The sequence below is a fragment of the Phaethon aethereus genome (genome assembly GCF_964289735.1).
Source record: "Phaethon aethereus genome assembly, chromosome: 2".
NCBI lineage: Eukaryota > Metazoa > Chordata > Aves > Phaethontiformes > Phaethontidae > Phaethon > Phaethon aethereus.
The window spans coordinates 105,115,272-105,141,145 of NC_138582.1; the positions used below are offsets into that span (position 1 = coordinate 105,115,272).

General features: G+C 35.2%; 1 protein-coding gene across 2 annotated transcripts in view; it reads left to right on the forward strand.

Annotated features, from left to right (window-relative positions):
- ATP9B (ATPase phospholipid transporting 9B (putative)) overlaps positions 1–25,874 on the forward strand; it is a gene marked incomplete at its 5' end in the record, with an annotated part of 168,300 nt that overhangs the window by 106,411 nt on the left and 36,015 nt on the right. For both annotated transcript variants that reach the window (XM_081996377.1, XM_081996378.1), the window contains 2 exons: positions 8,788–8,948; positions 19,443–19,585. In XM_081996377.1, coding sequence (XP_081852503.1) covers positions 8,788–8,948; positions 19,443–19,585 — 304 coding nt within the window. The remainder of the gene's footprint in view (positions 1–8,787; positions 8,949–19,442; positions 19,586–25,874) is intronic.

Genomic DNA, 25,874 nt, shown 5'->3' on the forward strand with positions numbered 1-25,874 from the left:
CAACTCAGGTATTTGAAGAGAAAGGCAATGAATTATTTCTGATCTCTATGAACAGGATTGTGGGCAATATTATTACAGAACCTTACTTGTTTGCATGGTCCCAATAAGAATCCTTTCAAGGCAACATGTTTTACTGAACTCTCTCTGAACTTATTTTCTATTTACTTTAGGACAGGAGGCAGAAATATGCATAGAATTATACAAATTCTGAATAACATATAGCTGTATAGAGAAAAAAATTAAGAACCATATTAACAGTCTTTTTGTTCATATTCCTCTTGTAAAAATTTTTATACTTATTCCAGAGGGACAGTGTTATTTGTAAATACATCAGTGTATTAAAACTGAGGTAGAAATGCTAGATTTCATGTCATCAACTACTACATAGTTGAGTCTTACAATTGACTTTTTTACATAATACTAGTGAGAAGTTGCACATCAAATCTGACCTGAAAGTCTTCATTGAGAAGTGTTGTTTTTCCTGTGCCTTAAATGGTTGTGGACATTTACTCTGGATATATTTTGGATATTTCCACCCAGACTTGAAGAAGGCTTTCCCCATCCCCCCTTCTTTGGCATTTTCCCTTATGTTCTGACATGTAATTAATCTTCAAGGAGACTACTGCTTCTTTCTGTCGTATTGAGCAGCTTTCAACCTCCTCCTGTTTAATTTTAAACTACAAACAAAAACTTGTACAACTTCTTCCAAAATACAGCTTAGACGTTTTTAAAACATTTCTTTGCAGCTTGCATACAAATAAGATTTTATACTCAAGAACAGCTAGAGACAGAGACAAAAATCTGATGTAGTCAAAATGCTCTGTCTTTTTCTTGGCTGGGATTCTGTTAGCCAGAACTAAACTGACTTACAAATTCCCTTCTCATATTTTTAATGCATTCTGAATATTATTTTATATAATTATATATTCATATTCCTTATGAATAGCATTCAGAAGTAAATCCTTTGAGACAAACTCTCAGATGCTTTGTGATGTGTATTTGTTTAGTTTTTTTAACCTGATTTCCTGTGGAAGAAGACCCAGGTGGTTGCGTTTGTATCTGGACCTGTGCTGAGACAGGTTGGATCATTGAATTGAGGTATACACAGCGGAGGAGGAGGGAGATTCCAGAAGTGCTCCACTAATGAAAGAATCGCTGCATATTGCCAATGGTGACCATTTTAATTCCTTCTTCGGTCTTTATTCACTTGCATTTATTAGTGAATCCATCTTCAGAAAGTTGCCTCAGTCACTTTAATCATGTGTATTGTATGTACCGTATTACTTCAATGACAGTTCCATGAAGAAAGGTTGCAGCTCTGATTTCCATGTATTTTTATGGCAGAAACACCAACTTAATGTTTCACTGTTAGACAGTGAATTTTTTTTCCAACTTTCTTGTAACTTTTAAAATAGCAAGGTATAATGAAATAAAATGTCTGTAATTTACATGGAAAGAAATTTTGAAATGCACTTCTCAATTTAACCTCGAGTAAGATGGAAGAAAAAAAAAACTAAGCTGTTTTTAAGCTTACTGTTATTTGGGATAAAATGAAATGGTAAAACTTAAAACAAGCTTAAACTTCAAGTGTTCTTGGCTTCATTTATTTAATTGAATTCTTAATGGAAAAATCTCCATGTCTGTTTTGATAACTTTAGCTCTGACATCTCTTCCTCTAGCCCTGTTGCGAGATAAACTATTTAAAAACTGTGATAATATCTGCTAATAGCTTAATCTAGGTAGTCTATGAGGTGCTGATTTATGAACACCCTATTTTTCATGTGGAGTAAGCAAATGCTGGATTTCATTAGATACATGTTTTCAAGTGTTTGCTTAATTTCAAAGATGTCTTTGAAAAACCTACAAGGTTCTCATAAAATTTATGAAATCTTATTAAACATACAGTGTAACATATATAAAAAACATTAATTAAGTCCCTACAGTGACAAAAATCAATGTGTGCAGCTTTCTGTATGAAGGAGTTATTTAGACTAATCAGCTGCATGGTCTGAAGTGTAGATACATTACAATTCCCAAATTTTACACAAATGAAAGAGCCAGCTGCTGCTGTATATTTGTTTGGTTGCTTTTATAATTGTTTCCCTTGAAGGAGCTATTTAATTTGCCTTTTTTACATATATCACAATTTTAAATATTTTTTATATAATTGGAAATTCTACACAATAAAAACTTTGGGACAGTTCTCCCCATGCTAGTTTTGCAGTTACTTTGGCAAATCTAATTTTCATCTGTGAGAGAGTAAGCCATGGTTTTTTTCATCTACTCAGATTGAAAAAATGCCATCTCCCTGAGTATGTTTTAATAATAGCTTGTAATATGTAAAGGTGCTTAGTCTGTATTCTGACCATTAAAAGAACTGATTACATGACAGAATGGTAGAACAGTCTTGAGTTGAAGCTGGGGATGATCAAGCTTGAAGAAGATAAAACAAGCCTTTGTAGAAGTTACAGATGAAATACAAATTTGAAGATAGTGTTCCAGTGTAAAATCAAACATCTTTAAATGCTAATCTCTTTTCTCCCAGAATTCCATGTCTTACCATAGATTTTGATCAGATGTAAGAAGGATTGTGTGTGCTTAGAAACTCTGAATGTCTTTTGTATGAAATCTTGTATACATAGATTGTTCTAAATTGAAAAAATGTATTTCTTAAGAGTTTCCCTGTATGACTGCTTTTGGTTGTTGAAGTGCTTAGATTTTTGAAGTAATTCTAAATTGATGAGTGGTCTTGAGAAAGTGTTTTCAGTTGGTAGTTTCTAATAGGAGGAGGGTATGTTACTAATACAGCCCAATCCCTACATGGATGCCAGAGTTTAAGCAGCATTAACCTTTTCAGTTTCTTAATATGCTCTGGGCATGTTTTTATCATTCTTGTGTGTGACGGATACATAGCGAAGTTGGAGAACATAAGGTTGCACAGCATGTGACTACTGGCACCTTAAGGTGCAAGTCTATGACTGTATAAAGGTGTATGAAGCATCTCTTTTTGCTAAGAAGGAAATATAACAGCTTCAGTACACAATCTGAATTTTTAAAGTCCTTCGAATAATTAACTCTGAACATTTCAAACTAAACGAGGTAAATGCTGTCGGCCAAGGAAGACCATAGAGGAACAGGTCCCCCCCGTAAAGGTACAGTGCTGTGCTTGGTACTGCATAACCGACAGCGAAGCTTTTGCAAATAGTAGCTAGCGCCAATCTTGAGCACCCTCTGCTGCCCGAACTATACATGGCATTTCGTTAACTGCTGCAGGTCTCCTTTTTAGCCTTCGGTCAAATTAGAGCAAAATCCTGAAACAAGGTAGAGGCAAATATTAATGATTTGGCTTCGTTATATGTAAGGACTGATTCTAAAAAGAGACATCAGATTGAAGAATATTTAGAGACACTGGGACAGTTGAGCAAACTGCAAAAGTATAAACGAAAAGCAGATTTATAGTCAAATGGATATTAAGAATGGGTCCCCTTCAGTTCTCTCTTTTTGACCTTTTGAAACATAGTATTTTTATTATAAATATAGTAAATCGTTGACATTCGGATGGATTAGGACACAATTGAAAAAGAAGACACACTTAAGGTTATGAAATACGTGGCCAGTATTTGCCAAAATGAGTGCCTTACTTCAAGCAGCTGAGTCCACTATTTAAGTACCATTCTGGATATAGCTCGCTTGCAGTTTTTATTGTAATAGATGGAGCTAGAGACAGCTAAGCACTTGTAAGAACCTGGAGAGGACTTTAAAGTTTCCTTTGAATATCCAAACTCAGATGATGTGGAGTCTGGAAAAGGCAATGATATAAAATGGATTAATAAAGAATGCAGAGAGAGAAATGTTTGAGTCTTCATTTTCTTTTAACATTATAGATATTACTAGCTACAAAAGGCAGTTTTGTTTCTAAAGTGATTAGTTTATTTCAAATATAACAAGCTATTCACAACTGCATAATATCTACGTTAAAAACAGGAAAGTCGGAAGGGTATTTTCAATATGTAATAAACTTATTTTGCTTTTAAGAGCATTTAAACCTCTGTTTTTGAGTATGCATCGAAACATTTGGAAAAAAAAATTATTTGCTTGCAGCTTACTGTTCTTCCTTTGGATGATAACCGTGTTTTCTTCATGAGTTTTAAAATATTTCTACTGTTTTAAATGCCTATCTGTTGCATATGGACTGTTTCTTGTAAGAATACAGACAAGTAATTGTAATTTCTTTCTTTGGGGATACAATTAATGCTAAATACCTAAACATGTTTCTTGAAGTCAGTGTAGAATAGATGTAATTCCGTTCCATAAACCTGCAACATTAATGTAATTCCAAATATTTCAGTTTGGTCAGGGTGATGTTGGGTTTCATTAAAGATAGCATGAAGGACGCATACTTTTTTGTCAAAGGAAATATAGAAAATGTTACTGGACTCAAATGGACTATTTTCTGGTTATTGCTTCTATATAACTCCACTGGAGGGGACTGAGTAAAGTTTATTTCAGTTTTACTAAGTCAACTAGAACCCCCACACACACTACCATGATTATTGCTCTAATTCTAAAATGAATAAAACTTTTAATAGGTTTTTAGTGCTTCAGAAAATGTTTTTGAAGTTTGTCATTGTGGCTCTTGCAGCTAAACAAGTGATTAGGATGTTTGAAAATGGATCTGAGAAAAAGCAGGGATAGGTGACTTTTTTCACTAAACAGTCACTCCATATATTTCAGTGTTTTCTTTCCTTTTCCTACCTTTGAATCTACTGCTTAAAAGAATCACTAAGATGTTGATTAAAAAGTGTAGCATACTGTATGCAAGATTTGGTGGGTTTTGTGTTAATCAAGACAGGCTTGTAGAGAAACATGTGTCAGACTGTCACCTGAGTACAGTGAATTAAGAAAAGATGCTTCCTAAACTTGAATTCACTTGGTTTTCTTGTTTTGATTCATAGTTATATTAGCTTAATGTGGTTACCTGGATTGCTGAGCTGTCAAGAATTTGAATCATAGCAATAACTTTAGAATTAGGACACTTAAGAAAGAAGAAACATTTACGGATACCAAAATTGCTGTACGTGGCTTTGGTGTTAAAGATTAAGATAAACAGATATTGATGTGTCTTTTTATTTAGCCATTAATAGATTATCTGTGTTTATTCCTAGGGACTGTAGGAAAGTTTTAACAACCTTTATTGAAGGGGTTCAGATATATGTAGCTAGCTATATAATAGTCTATATAATTTTTTTTAATAAATGATGAAATACCATGAATAATTTTTCTTAAGCAAAGCTTGTTTTTTGTTAGCCCAAAGAAGAATTTTAGTAATTTTAAATATTTAACTTACTCTTTGTATAGTTGTTACATCTAAGTTTAGAATTAATGAAAATGTAAATAATTGACTAGTATAGAAGGTTTAATAAAGTTAAGTTCAAAGCATGTGTTAAGAATTGGAAATAAAATGTTTATGTTTATGGTGCAAATTAAAGCCAAAGTCTATCTCCAACATACATACCATGAAATTTCATTGTAGTCAATGTGGTGTTTGTCAGTGCAGAACTGGACTGATTACTGAAATATAATTACCTTTGTGGAGGAATTTGGTTGTGGGGGGCAGTCTCTCCTAAGATAGTGCTTTAATACTTAAGCAGTATTAAAGTAGGGCCCTTAAAAAAGGTTATTTATGAGCAATTATTTCTAATGTGCTTTAAACTGTAATTGAATAAAAAATGACTGCACTAGACTATTTTGAGAAATCTTTACCATTGTGCAACATTTAATTATCAAATTTAGCATTTCAGTATTCTAGCATAACAATTCTCCTATTTTCCAAGTAATATACTTTTTATAATGTTAGAAGAATTGTTCTATTGCTACAATAATAGTGTGAGAGGATAACCTTTCCCAAAAGTTAAGCATCTAGGGCAGCAATAGCAGTATTGCTGTTCATGTTCTGCTTCAGTAGTCAGAAAGGGGTTTTGTTGCTTTTAACTTTTGCTAATTAAATCAAGATTTTTCTCATAAGATAATGACTTATAGCTTATGGTCCAAAATGTGAAGTTTAGACCTTTAATCGCTCCCTCATTCAAAAATAAAGTATTTTAAAAACTTGTGGGCTTTTTTGGGTACAAATAAACAATTCCATACTTGTTATTGATGGTATAAGTCATTATTTTACTGAGAACCATTAGCTATTTAAAACTTTGTGCATAAATTAAAGAGGAGCTAAATGGATTTGCAGTTGTTGCCATTAGTAGCATTTTAGATTATACAAGCAATTATTGTGTTCATTATCGTAGAGCAGCCCCTTTGCAAAACTATTGTGGTTGTCCTAGACATTATGTACAAATTTTCCCTTGGAGATTAAAATTTCCAGTGGTGTGTTTAATTTTGTTAACACAGTTGTTTCAAATAGAATAAATATTATGACAAGTAGAAGAAAATCTGCTTTTCTAATATGGGGAATAGCAATAAATGTGGAAAATTACTCCAATTAACTTATCTATTTCTTATATTGTAATAATTATTCTGGTTATGTTTATTTTCAAAAGGAAGGAAATTGCTTTCTTAAGATTTGTATATTTTACAAATGCTTTGATAAAATCATAATGTAGTTAAAATGAAGTTTACCCACTTTTCTCATATTCATATGAGTTTTGGAGAACATTAGTGAATTTCTACATGAAATGTATCTGGATAATTCAATGGTATTTCATTAGTTTGAATGCAAGTTGTTTTAAGTGGAAAGGCACAGAATTAGACTAGATATATTTCGGTACGTTATAGTAACTAATTTTTGAGAAATGGAAAATGCATTTCTAGTATAACTTCCTTTCTTTGTGTGCTTCCTTGAGTAGGGTTTTGCAGTTACCTTCACTTGCTATAGTAAATAAAAATATTAAAAACAACTATGGCCAATAGTATGATCTATGTTTAAAAGAATGACATTATTAGTAACAAACCAAATGTTCTTGAGCAAGAGATTTGTTGTGTGAAAATTTTTCATCATCAACTTCTTCATTCACCAAACACATTTTTGTTGGATTCCAAAGTTAAATTCACATCTGTCTTCATCAATTAGAAAGGTATTAATGCTTTGAATTAGCTACGTATCAGTGTGCAGTGGACTAAATTTAAAGTTTCTGTCCAAAAAGTGGCATTCTTTCCAAAGAAGCTCTTTATTCATTCCTGTTCTGGGGTGGGGTTTTTACAGGGGGTGGAGGGGGGAGCTGAGGGGAGAGATAGGCTTTCATGACCATGATGCAGGAAAAAAAAGTGTGAGGTAGTGGTTATGCATATTGCAAGACAGTGATTCTTTATTTTATTACAAAAAAAGACCAACTTTAGAAGGCCAGATTAAATCATTCCTTTCACTTTTTAATGGGATTTGGATGAATAGAGTAAAATATGCACTTTGCATTCATTGATAGCATCTTTAGGTTGAGGTAATTGAGTCTTTTTTCCCTGACTGAATGAATAATGACTTCATCTGATCCTCAGCGAGGCCTGAAACTTAGGCTGCCTTTGTCAACGCAAAAAGATCTGGGCTTTGAAACATGCTCTACTTCCCTGGCTTAATTTTTCTTCATTTTAATCCAAAAAACCTATTTTTCTCAATAATTCAAGCATAAACTATGTAGTAGTTGAAGCAACGGAAATTGCAAGATATTTGTCCTCGTTGTTCTGCTTTTTAAACGCAGCTGATAAATCAGCTGCTGTGGTCTTCAGCTGCCTGGTTCTCTAGGGAAGGGACAGCCCATGTGTAAGCAAGATTGCTGGAATTTTTAAGAACTATATTTAAAGTGGTTCTTTTGCAGACTGGTTGTTATCTAAGGAAGTGTTATGTTTTACTGGTCTTACTGGCAAGACCTGGAGATAAAAGGGGCATCTGTGATGGGGCCTAGGAAACTCTTCCTGACATAATTTTCCCAACATATTTTACCAACTACAAGAGCATCCCAAGAAGTAGAGCATAAATACTTAGCTTACAGCATACATTATTGAAATGGTGAGAGTCTTAGTTACATAGCTTAAAAATATTTTTTCATGAGAAACATCATCAGTGGGTGAAAGACAGTCTCTCTCAATGTTTTTGCTAAAATGTTTCTAAATGAAATGCTTTTTTACTTATGAAAAGTTGAAGCTCTCTTTTACTATTTTGGTTTGGTTTGAAAATCGATATTCCATTTGATTGGTTTTTATTTATTATATTGAATAACCGAAAGCTTCATACAATTTACAGACCATTATGGGAGTATAGTTACAAGTTCCAGTACACTAGTCATATGAATAAGAAGGTAGCTCTGTCGCATTTGGCCGTTGATTCTTGAATCCAACAGGTTTTTGATCTTCCAGCAGTAATTGAGTAGTAGCTACCCTACAAACATAATATACAGTGGCAGTATTTTTGCTGCATGCGTGACAGAAGAAAATTGTTCCTGCTCATTTGTTCATCTTTAATTGTCTTTCTCCTTGCCCTCCTGTGCTCCTGTCCTGGATCAGGAGATGGGGGGAGATTTGGCAGACGTATAGGCATTTAAAAGGCCTGGCTGGGACAGTTCACACTGGTTCTGGGAACTGTTACTGTCCTGTAACCAGGGAACATCTATTGCATGCAAACATAGGAACAATAATCAATTCAGTTATCAAAATACAGTTAATTGTTACAAGTGCATGGATTTGTAATAGGTAGGAGTAAAAAAGCCAATAATAGCTAATTGTTTGCACTGCAAAAGTGTCAATTTAAGAAAAAGTTGTGACTAACTTGATTTATACTTCTTCCTCTAGGTTGGCTTGCTGGACCTGGAGTTGAATCAACTGACCAAAGCCCTGTTTTTGGCTTTAGTTGCCCTATCAGTTGTTATGGTCACCTTGCAAGGATTTGTAGGCCCATGGTATCGCAACCTTTTCCGGTTCCTCCTTCTGTTTTCCTATATCATCCCTATCAGGTACGTATAGGAATGAAAGAAAAATACAGATGTCTAATTTCACTGAATGTGGCTTGAAATTTATACTTGCTTCTCATTGTGAAGGAAATTGATCTTATCAGGATGCTGAAGGAGAAGGTGCTAGCAAATCTGCTGATTCTTGAAGGATCACTGTACAGTAAACAATACTGTTATATTTTTTTTTTATAATGCTCATCTTGCTGGAGTAATCAGGATATCTAATCCTTTACTAGCATAAATGTATTAATAAGGATACAATCTTGGTATATTTGAGAGCATGGTTTTAGGAAACGTATTCAAGTGAACTGTTTGGTATATTTTGGAATTTTATTTTTAATGCCTTAAATACTGAAATTGTTCCATTTCTCTGGTTAAAATACAGGATTTTTACTACACCAATGATTAATTTAAACTGAATGGCTAAATAATGTAGGTGTGCTTTTACAACGAGAGGACTTTTAACATGTGTAACCAAGGAGAGACTTGCCCTGAATTAATTAATTCATTAAGCATGAGTACTGTATATTCAAATTGCAGATAACTGGAACAGGGAATAATATCCATGTGTGTAATCAAGTCTTCTGTGGACACAGAAGTGAAAACACTGACTCTGAAATGATTTTTTTTTTTTCTTCCTTGAATGCATATTGCCTTTGCAAAATGGAAATACTGTCTCCTATTAAAATACCTAGTGTTAAGATTAAGGTGATTGTTAATTTTAGATGCTCTCTGGAACTCTTCAGTTTGAGATATGTCATTCAATAAGCCCAGTGGTTAGCCACAGGGCTTTTAGCATTTAGCACCTAAACCATAGATAGGTTTAAGACCTATCCCCTCAGGTTTGAACACAATATCTAAATCCATGTACTATAAGAAGAAAAAGAAAACAGGAGGATTTCATTAGGTATTTTAATCTGAGCTTACATGACTTATGTGCCTACTGTGTTCACATTTTTAAAGTACATGTCTTTGAAGGGAACTGTATCATTGTTTGACCAATTTGATACCCAAGAAGTATCGTGGCCTAAGGTTTTAAAAGTTAAAGGACTTGTATTTTTATACTACTTTTGAGTTGCAAAGAGCAACTGATTCTGTTGGGAAGTTGAAGGAGAAGGTTCCAGCAAATCTGCTGGGGAATTGAGGAGATCTTACTGGAAACTTGTCAACTTAGAACAGTTTCCACTTCCTTTAACTGGTTCTTGTTTTTTATTTACACATTCGTGTTTCAATTTTATGATAGTTTCCTAAACACTGTCACTGTCATAACTCCCTTAGTGCTTCTATGATGCTGCTGTTCAGGTTGTGTCATCATTCACTCCCATACACACAGTTACTGAGTATTAAGCAACCTATCCACGTAAAGAGGCAAAAAGTGCTGCATTCAAGTGATAAGTAAAGTCTGCATATTGCTGAAAGATGCTCTTAATCATCAAAGACATGTAGAGGAAGGGAAAAATGAGCTAAGAGTATAGAGTCACTTGTCAGTCACTGTGTTCGTCCATACTAAGCCAAAACTTATTAAAATGGTTAAAAGACAGATATATCTTTGTTACTGGATGCAAGAGGATTAAGAGCATATATAGGTGGTGTAAATAAATTTGACTCTATTGGAAGTTCAGTATATGCCACTGAAAAACATGTTGATTGAGCAGCTCATTTTCAACTTCTTTAGTGGACTTTTGGAATAATTCTTTTCCAAAAATAATTTCTAGGATACACGACCTTTTCTTCAGCACATTTCATTCATATACAGGGTTGCTTCCCACACTGTCAGCAAAATAAAGAACTCCAGTCATGCTGGTGTTCAAATGTAACTACACTTCTCTTCCTCTCTTCTGGATGTTAAGCATGGAAATGACTTATTCTTTAGGATGTATTTGGAGTGTAAACTCTTGGAGATGAAAGCTACAAGACTTTTTATTTTTAAAATAGCTATATGGGGAAAATAATGAACAGGTAAAGGAAATGAATCTATGGGAGATCAGGATTGGCTGGTAGAGGCAAAGCATATCTGAACTCATCCACACATGAAATGTGTTGATGGATGGTTTTAGAGAATTCAGGAGGTTTCTAAATATGGAGCTTTTTTGCAGTTGTCTTTGGATTTTGGTTTGCAGGGCAAGGGAAATTCCAAGTACGCAATAAAAATAATTTTCCATGGTAAGACATATTTGGTGAAGATCATCAGGAGGAGGTAACTAACTCTTAGCAGAGTTTAACTGATCTCTGTGCAGCCTCTCCTATAATTAATAGGAACTTTTTTTGCTCTGGGGAGCAGCTGGTTCCTTGTGATTCAGCTGCATCCTAAATACTCCTCTAGATCAGTGTTGCTTCGCTATGTGAAGGGTATTACTGTGGGGCATAAGACTTCAGAAGTATAAGCATAACTTTTTTTTTAAAAAACAATCATAAACAAAAACAAATTAACACAACCAAACAAAAAATACCCCAACAACCAACACCCACCCTCAGCCCCCCTCAAAAAAAAATAAAATGTAAAAACCCCCAAACCAGCCGACAACATTGCACACGTTCTGTAGTGTACCAGGAATGAAGCAAAATGGAGAAAAAGTAGTAGTCAACAAACATTGAAAGCTTAGCCCAGCTATTAACTGGTTGTAGATTAGAACCATGACACACAAAATGTTTTGAACAGCCCCACACCCCCAGAAACGTTTGGCTCTTCTGTAATTGATGTTTCTGTTTCCCTTATGGAGGAAGTATAGCCCAGGGAGCCTCCATAGGCAGTCTGCCTCCCTACAAAGCTAATCTATTTGAATTTCTTAAAATCTATTGGGAAAGGAGGATAGAAAGCAAGGCCTTGATACTCTGTTCCAAATAAATCTCTCTAGGCTTATGCTCACCCATTCTGAGTTTTTCCATGTTCCTCAATACTCTTAGGCTATTTTTCTATTTGGCTTTAGCCAGTTTGAGGTGCATTAATGCCTATCCATAGGTTCCTCCAGTGTCACTGAGACCATTTCATTACTTGTTTTAAATAAAATCATTAACTGAAATACATTCTCCATTAGTTTACAAGAGCTTGCCTGACTATGTCACCTAGTGCAGTTATCACATAGGAGGCTTGGGGGGGAGCATGTGTCCTCAGATATGTCTGTGCTGCTGCTCTTTGCGATACCAGCGTGGAAGCTCTTAGGCCTGTGATGTTTAGGGGGTTGGTGGTTTTTTTGTTTTGTTTTTTAAATAGTAAGGTCCTTTTGTTGAACAACTTTTTTTTGGGGTGTATTTTCTGAATGACAGAGGGCAAAAAGAGTCATGCTAATGAAAAGTTAGCACCTCAGGTGGCAGAAGATGAGGTAAAGCTTTGTAATCATTATGCTTTTACCTGATTACCCAGTTTAACTCTATCCCTGTGGTTATAGATACATTTTTTTTTATCTTCTTAAAATCAGGCTTACATTTTTATCAGGAGAGTTTAATTTCCCTTTTGTGTGGAACTGAAGACATTCACCATACACATTTAAAATTCTGATACAAATCGTGTTAAGTCTTGAGGAGTTTTTCCTTTGATTTTTTTCCTGCTACTAATTTGAGCAGATGTTTTAGTTTCACTTTTTTAAAAAAGTTTTCAGAGTCAGGTACCAATATTTGTATTTTTGAATACAACAGATTAAAAGACTTCAATCAACGTGGGATGCGAGATACCCGCTCTCAACTACTGAGCTGTAAATCCCGGTGTGTATATGGGTGCAGGAAAGATGATCGGACTGTTACAGAGCCTTGCCACAAAGCTATTCTGTCCTGTCCCCTGGCATTTAGTTGTAGCATCATTTCATCAGCTCACTGGGGCTGCCATAGTAATGAGAGCCAAGACCGGAGAGCGAGCTAGCCCTAGTGATGGTAATGTACCACCAAACTGGATCCGCTCCACCACCAAGTAATGGGACTTTGTTTATTCATTGTCCAGTCATCTTCAACACCTTGAAAGACAAAGTGAATTGCACCTTGACTTGAGTCCTTTTGTTTGTTTGTTTTCTGTTTTCCCCCCAAAAAATGTAGCCAGGAAAGTTTTTCAAGATAATTTAGGCTTAGCCAAGCAGTGTTTGGTGAAATTACTGCCTTGTGTATACAGGCATGTGACTTCTGTAGCTGTACATGCTTCCACTTAGCTGCTAAGACATGTAGAGGGTTTACCATAAAATGATAAGATACTGACTGGGGATCTGATAAAAATGTGTATCATCCAGGCTCTATATTTAGTAGCCATCTTCTTAGGAGGATCCTTTAGTTTTGGTGTACACAGAAGCTGAAATGTCTTTTGCCTTTTCTTCAGACACCTCAAGGCTGCTGGGCACTGGGCCATTCTGCCAAAATAAGCTGTCCTGAATATCTGGAAGGAACTGCCCGACACTTTAGTAGTAAAGTTTTGGGGAACTACCTGGGTCCTGGCTGCTTTTTTCTGGGTCTTTTAGAGGAGCATTTAAAGAAAATCCTTCAAGTTACATCAGTCTGTTTTCAGTGGGCAGTGAGGAGAACACTGCTAGGAAGTCTGGTATCTGAAATTCATTAATATCCGGTCAAATCCTAGATCGTACAAACATGGAAAAGGAGGTTTATTCAGTGTGCTTCTGTGTATTCCCAAGATCTGAGGAACTCACACCCGTGCAGGACTGTAGTGCCTATCTAGCAGCAGCAAGCAGCTGTGCTGCTTTCAATCAGATTGTAGTTTGTGCTGTCCATGTTGGAGCTCTAATCTGTGTAATGTGTAGATGTGAGAGTATTGGTATACGTAGTCTCACACAGACAGATTATATATTAGATATATGAAGTCAAGCTTTCAGTGTGGAAGAGCTAAAGAGCTACTCCTAAAGTAGATGAAGCAATCCTTATAAATGTGTAATATGCATCTATGCCATATCATGATATATAAAGCAATCTATATAGAGACTGAAAAAGATTATATGAAGCTTCTTGATATTTTACAAACTTATTTTGACTTCTTCATGCAACAGGAGCTATGGTATGTGTCTCATGCTAAGAGTAAGTCTTACTCTACCCAGTATGGGGCTGTACTACTGCCTGAGCTAGCTTTGTGCTTTTCTTACAATGTCTCGTATTCATGCTACATAGAGAAAGCACAATCAGTTTTTAAAAGTAATTTTTTAACTGATCTATTGCAGTAGATCTTTTTCCTTTCTAACCTTGCAACACTGCCTGTTTTCTCCTAGTTGTTTTTCTGTTTTTAATCTAATCGTATTACAGGAAGTAATGAAAAATTTGTCTGTAATACACTAAAAACATTCATGTTTTAAAAATTATTAGACATCTAATGTCAATATTGTTGCTATTCTATAAGAGGCTTAATGAAAGAAGGCATATGACCTGATAAATGTGAAAATAACAAAGAAACATTTTTAATAGCAAGTAATTATTGTTATTCTGAGCTGCATGTGCTACATCTCTTGTGCCAAGGCGCTTGTTTGACATGTGTTCTATTTGTGTTTTGCACTCTACTGTGTTTTCAGCCTGTAAGAAATTCAGAGATTAATTTTCTCATTAATTATTCCCCCAGACTGCCTCCTGAGATTTTAAGTTCTACCTGTGTTATAACATCTAATTATCTGTACCTTGGTTGCATGTGACCCTTGAAAAACTACATGTGCCACAGTCACTATAGCACTTGAGGGTTGATATGCATTTTTTTTGCCACACATTTAAGCATAGATGTGTGGGATTGAGTTCTCGTTTAAAGTTACATTCATTGCCTGGCTTTTATGTAAAGTGCTGTGTTGTACCTTCTTTCATTTCCTTTTATATGTTTATATAATAGACAAAATTTAGAAAAATTATTCTAAGAGAACTGATGAGACCAATTATGAAGCAAACAAGAACACAGATCTGAGGCTTTTCTGGAAAGTATCAGACAGATAGCAGAGGAAACTAAATAAAAATGTATATAATCGGCCAACCACAAAAGGATTATTATATTCAGATTTCCTCTCCAAATAAAATATGGGTGAAGGGGAATTAGGGATGTACTATGGTTTGATTTTTATTTATTTAGATCTTGATAGAATATTGTGTTTAAAAGAAGTAACTTATATTTTGTTCTATTTTTATTTGTTCAGTTGCAGTTAATAGAAGTCAGGCTCCAAAAATCACTTTCTGTGAAGATTTAACTCTCCAGGCATATTAAAATTAAAATGCTTTTGATTGTTTCTTGACCAATAATTTTTAAGTGATTCCATATAATTTTCTAGATTATAAATAGTGTGTATATCTGTGTATAGTTTATGGCTGTTTCAAGCAGGTAGAGATATCGGAAGGTTAGGGGGTATAGCCATAGGGTATTGGGTACAGTTTGGGTACTAACATGACTCAAATATGATCTTCAGTATTTCACTTAGAAGGAACTTCTGAAAATAAAAAGATTGCATCTCAATTCCTTACTTTATTTGCTACGAAACTTCTGCTTATAGGCAGAACTGCTCAGGAAGTTCTTCTTGCCTGCCAAAGCTCAAATAAAACTATCATATAATTTTGATGCAAATTCATACTTGAATTTAATTAAGCATGGTATCACTTTGTTCATGAAATTGTATTTGCTAACTTCATAAGGTATTGATTGCTTTTCACTGAGTTGTGAAAGGAAGAATGTTTCTGGAGTTTCTAAATGTATTTATCTGAAATTTTCTCAGTGAAGGCCCTTGCTTAGTAGTGACAAATTCGTCCATTTTGACTAAAAAACAAAATCAGTAATCTTTACAAGGGGACCTAATGCCATTACTGTTTGGGAAAAAATGAAACTTAGAAGTCCTGTAAATATGAAGTTGTTTAACCTAAAAAACTGCTGATGTTTTTGAGGGAATAAAAGCAAAAGTATCTGGTTTTAGCTTGTCATAAAAAGCAGTTTGGGTTCTGAAGTGTTGTGTTATTGATTTGTTCTGAAGCTGAATTGCAGAGAAATGCCACCCTGGCTCTTAGTGGAATAAATCCCCAAGTTGGATAAAAGTTGTCTTTGGTTTGCCTGCTCTAGGGTAACTAGTGCTGCGGTTGAGAGACAAGAAACTTCACACTATTTTGTTCACTAAATATTCCCATTCTCTGCAACAGCCTTCAAATACCTGTATTAACATACAGTGTGTCTAAAGTTTGCATGTTAATTGGCTTGCTAAAAAATAGTGTTACTGATGCAACAGTGTGCTAACACTACTTACTATGCTGTTCTGTGCATTTTCATTAATAACTGATATGTAAGGAGTCTTTTAAATTGGATGAAATTGAGAAGGATTTAAAAAGTGGTGAGTTTAAAATATTTTTGGTTATATGATGAGATTTCTTGAAGTCCACAAAGGAATTAGGAGAAATGATAGCCAATATTGTCAGGCACTGAGAGGAGCTTGGTGTTGAGTAAGCTTAGCATCTCCTTGTTTTATTGTGTAAAAATTGTTGGACTTTTCAGTCAAGTATTTCTATCCATTCCTGTGAACGTCGGTTGGAAAAGCAAACTCAGTATTAATAGGCCTGCATCATTTTTAGTGTTATGGCAGTGTCTGTAATGTGGACATTAGCTATCAGGTGATAGCTACAGTGATTTCAAAGACAAAAATTTCCTCTAAGACAACAAGCACCAAGTGAAGGAAGTCAGAGCAGGATACAGTGTACAAAATTTAGAATTTGTACTAAAAATCCATCTATAGCTCATTTTTTTGTTTATTTTATTCCTGTTTAATTTTTTTTATTCATCTTAACAATTCAAGCATTTACCCAATATCTCTCTCTGTGTGCCAGAAAGCTATCTTGGACTGTACTGGTTGGGACTGTACTGGTTGTTGGGGAGACATCATTTCTCTGGAGGCCAGTAGTGCCAGCTTTCTATTAGGTCCATCATCATAAAGGGGGTACATTCTGTTCCATGTAGCAGTGCATGCTGGAAAGCTAGGGTAATTCCTAAAATGCCTCAGTGCTTTGAAATACAGATTTCTCCTCACCACTCAGCAAGAGAAGCTGTCTCTTTTTTCTTTTTTTCCCCTTACATTTAATTTATATTTAAGTGAGATGATAATTAAATGTATATAGAGAGTGTTTAGAACATCAAAAACAGGTAACACACATGCTTATAAAAGGTTCAAGTGAAGATATGAACTGCACTTCAGCTTTGAAAGACTTTTCTGATTTAATCTTACTGAAGTACAGTTTTTCCTGTATTGGAAAATCCATATCTGGATGACTTTGTAGGTCTCCATTGGTAGAACAGCCGTGTGGATTTCTGTGTGCCATGTACCTGAGACTGCAGCTCTTAAATAGAGTTTTCATCGCAGAATTCCTCTCTCAATAGCCCAAGCAGAAAAAAAATATTTATAGCCCAAATGCCTCTTTGAAGTGAGGTGATGAGCGGCTTTCATCCTTCACTTACTCTGCTTAGTCCTGGCTAGAGCAAATGTCTAGCTGTTTTTAAATAAAGTAAGTGTGCTCATGTTTCTCTTCTCGAGCAAGACGGCGTCCTTTGTACTTGACTGGCTAACTAGCGGGTTCTCATCCCGAAGAGGAGTAAATATTCTGCTGTTCCTTCTGTTGACTAACACATATCCCAGTGTGATGTGTGTTACATTGGTTCTTATATTCTCTTGAACTCTGCAAGTTAACAGACATATATAATACAAATACTGGTTGCTCAGTACTGGCTCTTGATTGAGTAAGACAGAATAAAACTGTAGTTAGCCAGTGTGAGGCAAGTGTTTCTAGTATTTTTCTCCTTGTTATACTGTAGCATTTTCAATAAAAAGAATCTGGTAGAGTCCTCCTCCTGTTGTTTGTCCTATTTTTTTTTTTAATGTATTTGCATGTCTGAAGGCAGCTGAAGTTAGGTATGATATTGCAAAACTAATTGGGGTATATCACCAGGTAGAAGGATGGTTTCCTGCCGCTGCTGATTTTAATGGAGCTAGTTAAAGAACAAAATACCATCTTGAATGGTCAAGAATCTTGTATCAAAAAGACGTTTCTTTTTGTGCTGGAACATGTGATGTCTTCAGCTGTACAAATTCAGGAAGGAGGGGATGTGGAATAAACAGAATTTTTTTCAGTGTGTGTTGAGATTTCGGATGTTCTCACAATTCTGGTTAAATGTATCTCTTCATGGGATATTGCAATTTGTGACTCACTGCTCTCTCCACTGTTACCTGAGGTAATACACAATCAATCTGTTGCTGCGATTGCAAGAGGACAGATGAAAAGTGTTTGTGGCTGCTGTTTTGGTTATGCTATAAAGAAGCACTTCAGGACTGTTAAAGGTCTGAAGTGCATTAGCAGTGTTTTGACCTTGATATAGGCCTTTGAATAGTTTTAAGAGTCACGTTACTGTAAACCTGTTACTAAGTTTGAAACTCTTGAATCCTGTGCCCTGAGCAAATTAGCTACAAATAGTTTGCATAGCCACTGCCATAGCTGTTTTTTCAGTATTTCTGTTAGAGCAGGGTCAACAGAAATGAACACGTGCCTATTCCTTAGTCCCTGTTCCTCTGACATCGTAGCAGGAATGTGTTAAATTAGCTAAAGGGAAGGAGTGTTTAAAAGATTTCAAACAAAGTGGCATAGAGTTTTGAGTTGGAACATCTAATTTTGGGGAAGAGCAATGTGATTAAAGTTATCTCTGACCAGCATGAGTGAGGACTTTTTTATTGTAACATACGAATACAAGGCGGAAGGGCAATTCATTCCTGTATGATGTAGATACAGAAAAATTAACAAATAAATATGCAGACAGTGAGTGAATGGGGAAAAATACTTTTGATTTTGCATTTTTATGTATAATCAATAAAACTTGCTGCAAATTACAATTTCTAGTAGAGAGCTACCCAAAGGTTCCTTATTGCTGCTGGCAGTAGCAACTCCAGCCCACACGCTATCACATGATGCTGCATTTTGTTACTTGGGCACTATCCTCTTTTTGCAATAGAGAGCCTCTGTAAGTACGTTTTGGGAAGGACATCATTGTTGATTGGTTGTGGTGGGAAAGAGAAGTTGGCAAATACAGTTGTACTATCCTAAAGAAAAAATAGTTTTTTAAAGAAGTGACTTGAAGAGGTATGAAAATATTTGTGCGTTCACATCATAAAGAAAACATAGGTGGTGGTGTGTTTTTTTTTTTTAACAGCTAAAAACTGTGACTTGAATAGTGATCTGGTCTTGTTGATAAAGTGTATATAATATTCTCATCTGTATAAGTAGTAATGTAATTATGTCAAGAATCTCCACACAGTGTTGCAATCTGTCTCATGCAGAAGGCATGGTATTGCATTTGCTTGTATTGCAGTAGCTTCTAAAAGTCTAGGATGGAGCCTGAATTTCTAATGTGATATGTACTCTACAAACACATAACAAAAGCATTGTTCCAAAATTTTTCTTGCATTTAGTTTTAAGATTTTTTTTTTTTTCAGGTATCCTAAAAAGAGCTTCTAGTTTTATTTTTATGGTTATAACTTTCACTTTGCCTAATATTCACACTGATTATGGTATAAATTTCCTTTGCAGTTTACGTGTGAACTTGGACATGGGTAAGGCAGCCTATGGCTGGATGATTATGAAAGATGACAATATTCCTGGAACGGTTGTTCGAACTAGCACCATACCAGAAGAGTTGGGACGATTAGTTTATTTACTAACGGATAAAACAGGTATATCAGGTTATAATTCTGAAATATGATGACTTTTATAAAATTTGTAAAATTTATTCTATATTTGAATATGTTAATGTAGGAGTAGATTTAGACTACTGATTTTTATTTTTCAGTAGAATTTTAAACATATGCTTGAGGACTTTGTACCAGTACCAATAGGCTTAGGTAGGCCAGTACTTACATGTGAAAGTCAGTATTTGGTAGTAATCTGATTTATTGCAGTGGGAACACTCCTGCTATAGTAACAGGCCACTGGAAAGCATTAGTAAGAGTACCATATATCTTACTCTGAAAAGACTCTGGATTAGCACTCAGGATGCTGTTTTATTCTGTACCTCATCTCTACTGTAATATTGTATGATCGTAACAGTTAAGAATGGCCTTTGAGAGAGCAAGTCATTTCCAAAGCAAGTTGTAATATTAGCCTCCAAAATGACATCTGTTATACCCATGAAGTTAGTTGCTCTTTGATATAAAGCCCAGTTCTAGAGCTGCCGTGTGACTTCATAACTGTAACGTGTATATGTAACTGACCTGGTATACCAGAAAACCAAATCCTTACCAGGATCAGAAGGTAGGTAAGTGTGTGAAGAACAGCTTGCACTATGTTGCTGTCTGTACTTATGACTGAAACTTGTTACAGTCTTACCATGCTCTTAGTTCTAGATGTATTTAAGGAATCTTAAAGTTTATTTCAGAAAATATCATAAATAACAACTTAAATTCTGTAGCAAATACGGTATTTCTTCTCTTTTTTTGGTTCTTTCTGAGATTGAATAAATCAGTTCTGGTTTTCGAAGAAGCTGAACTTTTGAACTGAAAAAGTTGTTTCTCAAACAGCTGAAGAAATTTTTTAGTGGTTTTAAGTAAAATACAGTTGAAAATGATGAGAAAGCCTTGGGGGTGGGCAGGCATTGGCCTCTTGTACTGTTCAGAAAGCATAATACACAGTTTACATCTCTTTCTGCTTGAAATAGTTTCATGTTCCCTCCCATGCTGAACACTTCCATTAATGCATATTTTGAAATGAAGTACATTTAATATATTGTCACATTTTCAAAACACTTTTTTCTATAGGTACATATGTTACCCTATACACTTCTGAATGCTATTCTTCTGTTTCATGAAAGATAAAGACAACTGCCACCTTCTTTCTTAGCACGTAGAAAAGTGTATTGCTAATTATAGTGTGGTAATTCTTCAAAGCTAGTGAACAATTCTTCTTTTAACAAGTTTTATTTCAGTTAGCTAATGATTTGTATGCTATTTGAAACTGCTTATTGATTTTAATTGCACCCTTAATCATGATAACTTATGTAACTTTAAGAGTGCTGTCTCATCAAAGGCTTGAAATATGTAATTTACAGCATATGTTTGGAAAAAGGGAAGTAAGTTAAAAAATAATGAATTTTTAAAACAATGCAGTAGAGTTCATTTGCCCAAAGCACTACTTTGTAAGCAAAAACAATGTATACTTAAACTTTTCTGATAGAGAATCCAGTTACCATACCAAACTGGAAATGTGGTTCAAGTGTAGAGATATTCTGCTTACAGTTAGATGGCACTGAAAATTTTAAGAGGCTTGCTAAGTAAAATGCTAACAGTTCATTCATTCAGCTCTACAGTGTGGGAATTATATGCTGACTCTGGTGACCAGTTTATATTCTGAGGCACAAGGATCAGTGTACTGTCTTTTCCTCAAGCTGTATGTACCTACTACCCTGTTTGAGAAAAAGAATATTGTTTGGAAAAGAAGGAAAAAAAAAAAAAGCTGCTGCAGCTCTACTTCTAGAAAGACAACCAATACACTTAACCTAATACATTAGTAATTAAAACCAAAGCATTTCTCCTTAAAATTTTTTTTTTGTACCATAAAATTTAGTGATACTGACTTTTTCAAAGCAAAAATACTGTGTTACATCTAGAAAGCTTTGAAGGGATACATTTTGTTATCTACTTGCATATATGAGGAGAAACAACCCTGGTTTGCTTCTAATTGTTTTTGGGGTTTTTTTCAACCCGCATCATGTCACTTGCAATCACAGCAGTTCTGTTTAATTTTAAGAAGCAGCACTTGTATTCTGGCCTTTTGGAGTACATACTTAAAAGTGGCTAAACAGACAAATATTAAAAGGCCTTTACCAGCAAATGTTGTTGTGTATAGTTTGGAAGAGTGCTAGCATTCAACCTCAAAGACTTTTCAGAGCACTGAAGTCTACTGAGTTCTGGAGGAAAGTCTGAGTCTGTTAGTTAATGATGTAAAAATGAAAACAAAAGCAGTATTCTAGGGCAGCAGTTCCCAAATGTTTTGGACTAACAGTCAGTAGTCTCACCTTATGTGCTTTTATCCAAGTGTTAGCTGAAAGCTGATGTAAAGGAAAATAAACCTGGAGTCCAGCAGATGTCACCAGCTTCAGAACACTGACTGTGGCCTTGCAGACCACGCTCTTCTTCAGATCGTGATGGGAAACACTGCTCAATTTTATTAGTCTTAAACTCCCTGCAAATTTTGAAGTATTTTTAGTTCTGGACAAACTTGTAGCCAATGTACCTTTTACCTGAGTATATCAGTAGCTGCTTCCAGTTTCCTTTCCTGAATACATTTGGTCTCATTCTGCATTTTATCATAAATGTGAAACATACTGTTAGATAATGAACAGAATCTGTACAGTTAATCCATGATTGCCATTGCATGATTATATATTGTTGATGAGAGCTGGCTTCAGTACTTTTTTACTTGAATGTTCAGTTCTAGTCATATAAACCCGTTGATTCTGTTCTTCTGCCCACTTAAGGCTTGGCTGTTAGATGAGAAAGGAGAGAGCCAGTTTTGTAGCCATCCGTCCAAGTGTGTGTTACTAAAAAGCAGGATTAGAAGGCTGGTCTAGTTATATGTAAACAGGTGAAGTTTTTCTCAATACTGAAAATTAAAGGGAATCTAGAGAACCGTCTGCAAAAATCTTATGTTGTGGTCTGAACTTCACTGGAAATGATTGAGAATTAGTTGTTGAGTCTAAGGAGCATTGCATTGCTAACATAATTGCAAGGTAGTCCTTTGTATGATTGTAAATTGGGTTTGTGCTTCATCAATAAGCTTTTTGACAAGAAGCGTCCATCACAGTGGCGCTCTCATTTGCCACAGTAGAATAGAAAATGAAGTATCCCAATAATTGCATTATAGTTTCCTTATTGTGGGACAAGAAAGCAATGTGGTATAATTAGGTTTGATTGGAGTGCATGTTTCCGGTAAGATCTGAAATTAATGATGTTGCTATAGTGACACATCTGCGGCCACCAGTGCGTGAAACATAAAGTAATTCATTCGACAAGAGAAGACATCTGTTAACTGCAAGGATGCAGAGCATATTGACACTGACCAGAAATACTAGACGTTATGTGATAAATGAACAAATGATGCTGAAACAGGAGGACAGATAATTTGTACTTAATCTGCTGGGAGAACTTTAATCTTCTCACTGGTTGCATTTGACAATGCCATTGTTTAAAGAACAATGCTGCAGAGAACTCATAAATTTTAAAACTTAACTCAGGGTGCAGCCTATTAAAGCAATACATTAATTCCTTTGTTAGGGAGTTTTTATCTTCATGTAGAACAAAGCCATTACTAAAAACACCCACTAAAACAACAGGTTTTTTAGGACTCACATTTTAATTATAGCATCCATTACCCAAAATGCCATGTTGTTTGGACTTGAATCACATATAAGTTTGACAGAAAGGCGTCATCCGTTATGGTGGGGAGGGGGGGCAGGGAGGGCAGTTACAGGGAGGAGCAGTTTCCAGCATTTTCCAAGGGCAACTGAGCATGATATCTCATCCTCTCCAGGGTACAAAAAGATTCTAATCATGAAAGAAAAATGAAGATATTTGGCATTATTTATTGAACATTTTTGTTGCTTAAGATGTGGGATGGCAAACCTGCTGTTCATGACAACTACCAGAGTATTCAGCTAAAACAAACGCATACAGTCTTCCAAGCGTAGTCATTTACTAATGCATACACTGGTATTTGAGTTCTGTAATTAACGTTTTAGTGGGTGTTTGGACCAAATGAGATACTTAACAGATATAATAGTTGAACAGATGCATAGAGCAATGGGATTCTCAATTTTCTGGGAAAGCCTTGTGCTAGAGGTTAGTATATATGGGGCTTTCCATTAAATGTGCCTAATGTAATATACTCTTAGAATAGTGAATTTCGGTAGTTGTTGTTGAAAATTAATCTTTTAAGGTATACTTTATCTGTTCAACATAAGCTACTACAGAGAGAGAGTAATTAAAAAATGCTGATGGAATAATGTCTCCTCACTTGACTTCTATGGATATATATTCACACTATTGCCCTTACCATTCCTCTACCTCTATGATTTTTAGTACCACTAAGGTTGCAGGGTGAGTAGAGCAGACTAGAAATTGAAAGTTTTGATGGAGAGATCCTACAGGAAGCTTCCAGGTATGCACTCGAAGTAGATCAGTCAAAGGAATCCTTACCTTGTGGCTTCTGTTGGACTCCCATCAACTGAAAATACACAGTGTATTCAGTGAGTACGGATGTTGCTCTTAGATATTGCAGTCACTCTTGTGGGAGGCAGGAGGCGCAGAGGAAATAGCTACTGCTATTCATAACAGTGTTAACTGTTACCTCTACTGTTACCTTCTGCCCATGAAAGAATAACTATATCTCAGCTCTCTTTGTCATTGCCATCATTTTTAATTGATTGTACTGGGGTTTGTTAGGTTTGAGGTTTTGTGGTGGTTATGTTTATGGCCTGTTCGGAAGTGGAGCAGCTGAATGAGCAGGCATATTCTATATATGTGTTTACCATGAGTTTTTAAATTTTCTTTTTACATTCCATACCAGGTTACATTTTTTCCAGGGTTCATAGAAAGAATTGGCATCTCCAGATTGTTGCCAACAATCTAATTATTAAGTGTTGGGCCTGATCTCCCTTAAAGTTTCTGTAGACATGTTCACATGACACTGACTTTTTATCTGTTTAAGCAAATAGCTCAAAGTACTCTTATTTTATGAAAAGTTACTCACCATCTCAATTTCTCACAAAGTTATTTAACTCTTCTGCTGTACATATTTTCTTGCTTTTTTTATTTTGGCCTTTTTAGATTGTTGGTATTGGTCCAAATTACCATCTAGTAATATAGGATCAGAAGGATCTGCATCTGCTTCTCAAAAACAAAACAAAAAAACTCTACTGCTCTGTTGTGAATCACATCTGTTGCCACCCAGGGAATGATGCCTTCAGGACTTTTTCCTTAGAAATTAATTTCCTCTTTGCCTGCTTTACTCTGTGTTTAATGATACCATTGTAGGCAAAAAAAAAAAACAAAAAAACAAAAAAAAAAACCTCTTGGCTTCATTAAAGAACATACTAAATTTTTCTTCAGCAATTGTATACTAACTTTTTTCCTTGTGTGGTATCTGCATTCCAGAGCAAAGTTTAAAAATGTATAATAGTAGTAGTAGATCATATATTGACTATTGTAATTTCTGGAAGCTTTTCTAAAATGAGCTTTTTTTATCTATGACTCTTCATATTAGCAATATCCTGACAGTGTGGAATTGATAAGTAGGTCTTTAAAAAGCATTATTAAAAATAGAAAGCTCTTCCACCGTTCTTTAGTACTTAGCACCTTGAGCAGACTAGAGTGCTCAGTTTTGTGTTTTTTCATTCTTTAAAGTGGGCTATATTAGAAAATCTACCGCTAGATATTTGAAGGGCTTGTATTTTGGGGCATAAAGTAAAGGATGTGTTGTTTTGTCAATGTGTATGAGTCTTCAACTAAGAGACTAAAATTTAAAACAGAAGTGCTGCTAAAGTTATAATGTCACTGATTGGCACCATCTACTATTTGGAACAATACTGGAATTTGGAATTTTTCTGTCCCATTTTGGTGTTGCATTCATTAGGAGTATTTGGATGTAAATTCTTAATTTGCACACATGGTGAAACTTAACTTCCATGTGGATGACTGGAAAAGGTGTATTTTGCTTTATTTGTTGCAGAAATTTTTGAGAGCACTTTCATAAATGCAGCTACCCATGTTTGTCTAATAACAAGTCAGGTTTATTGTGACTGTGTTGAAAGACTTACACTAGTCTTAAGAAGCATGGGAAAACTGTAATTGTTGTTTCTTTCCTTTGTTTTTTTAAATTTTTTTTTATTACAGATTTGTGTAGCATGTACAGGTGCTTTTGCAGCCTCTTTTCATATGTCATAGATGTTTCCTATTATTGTAGCTGAATAAA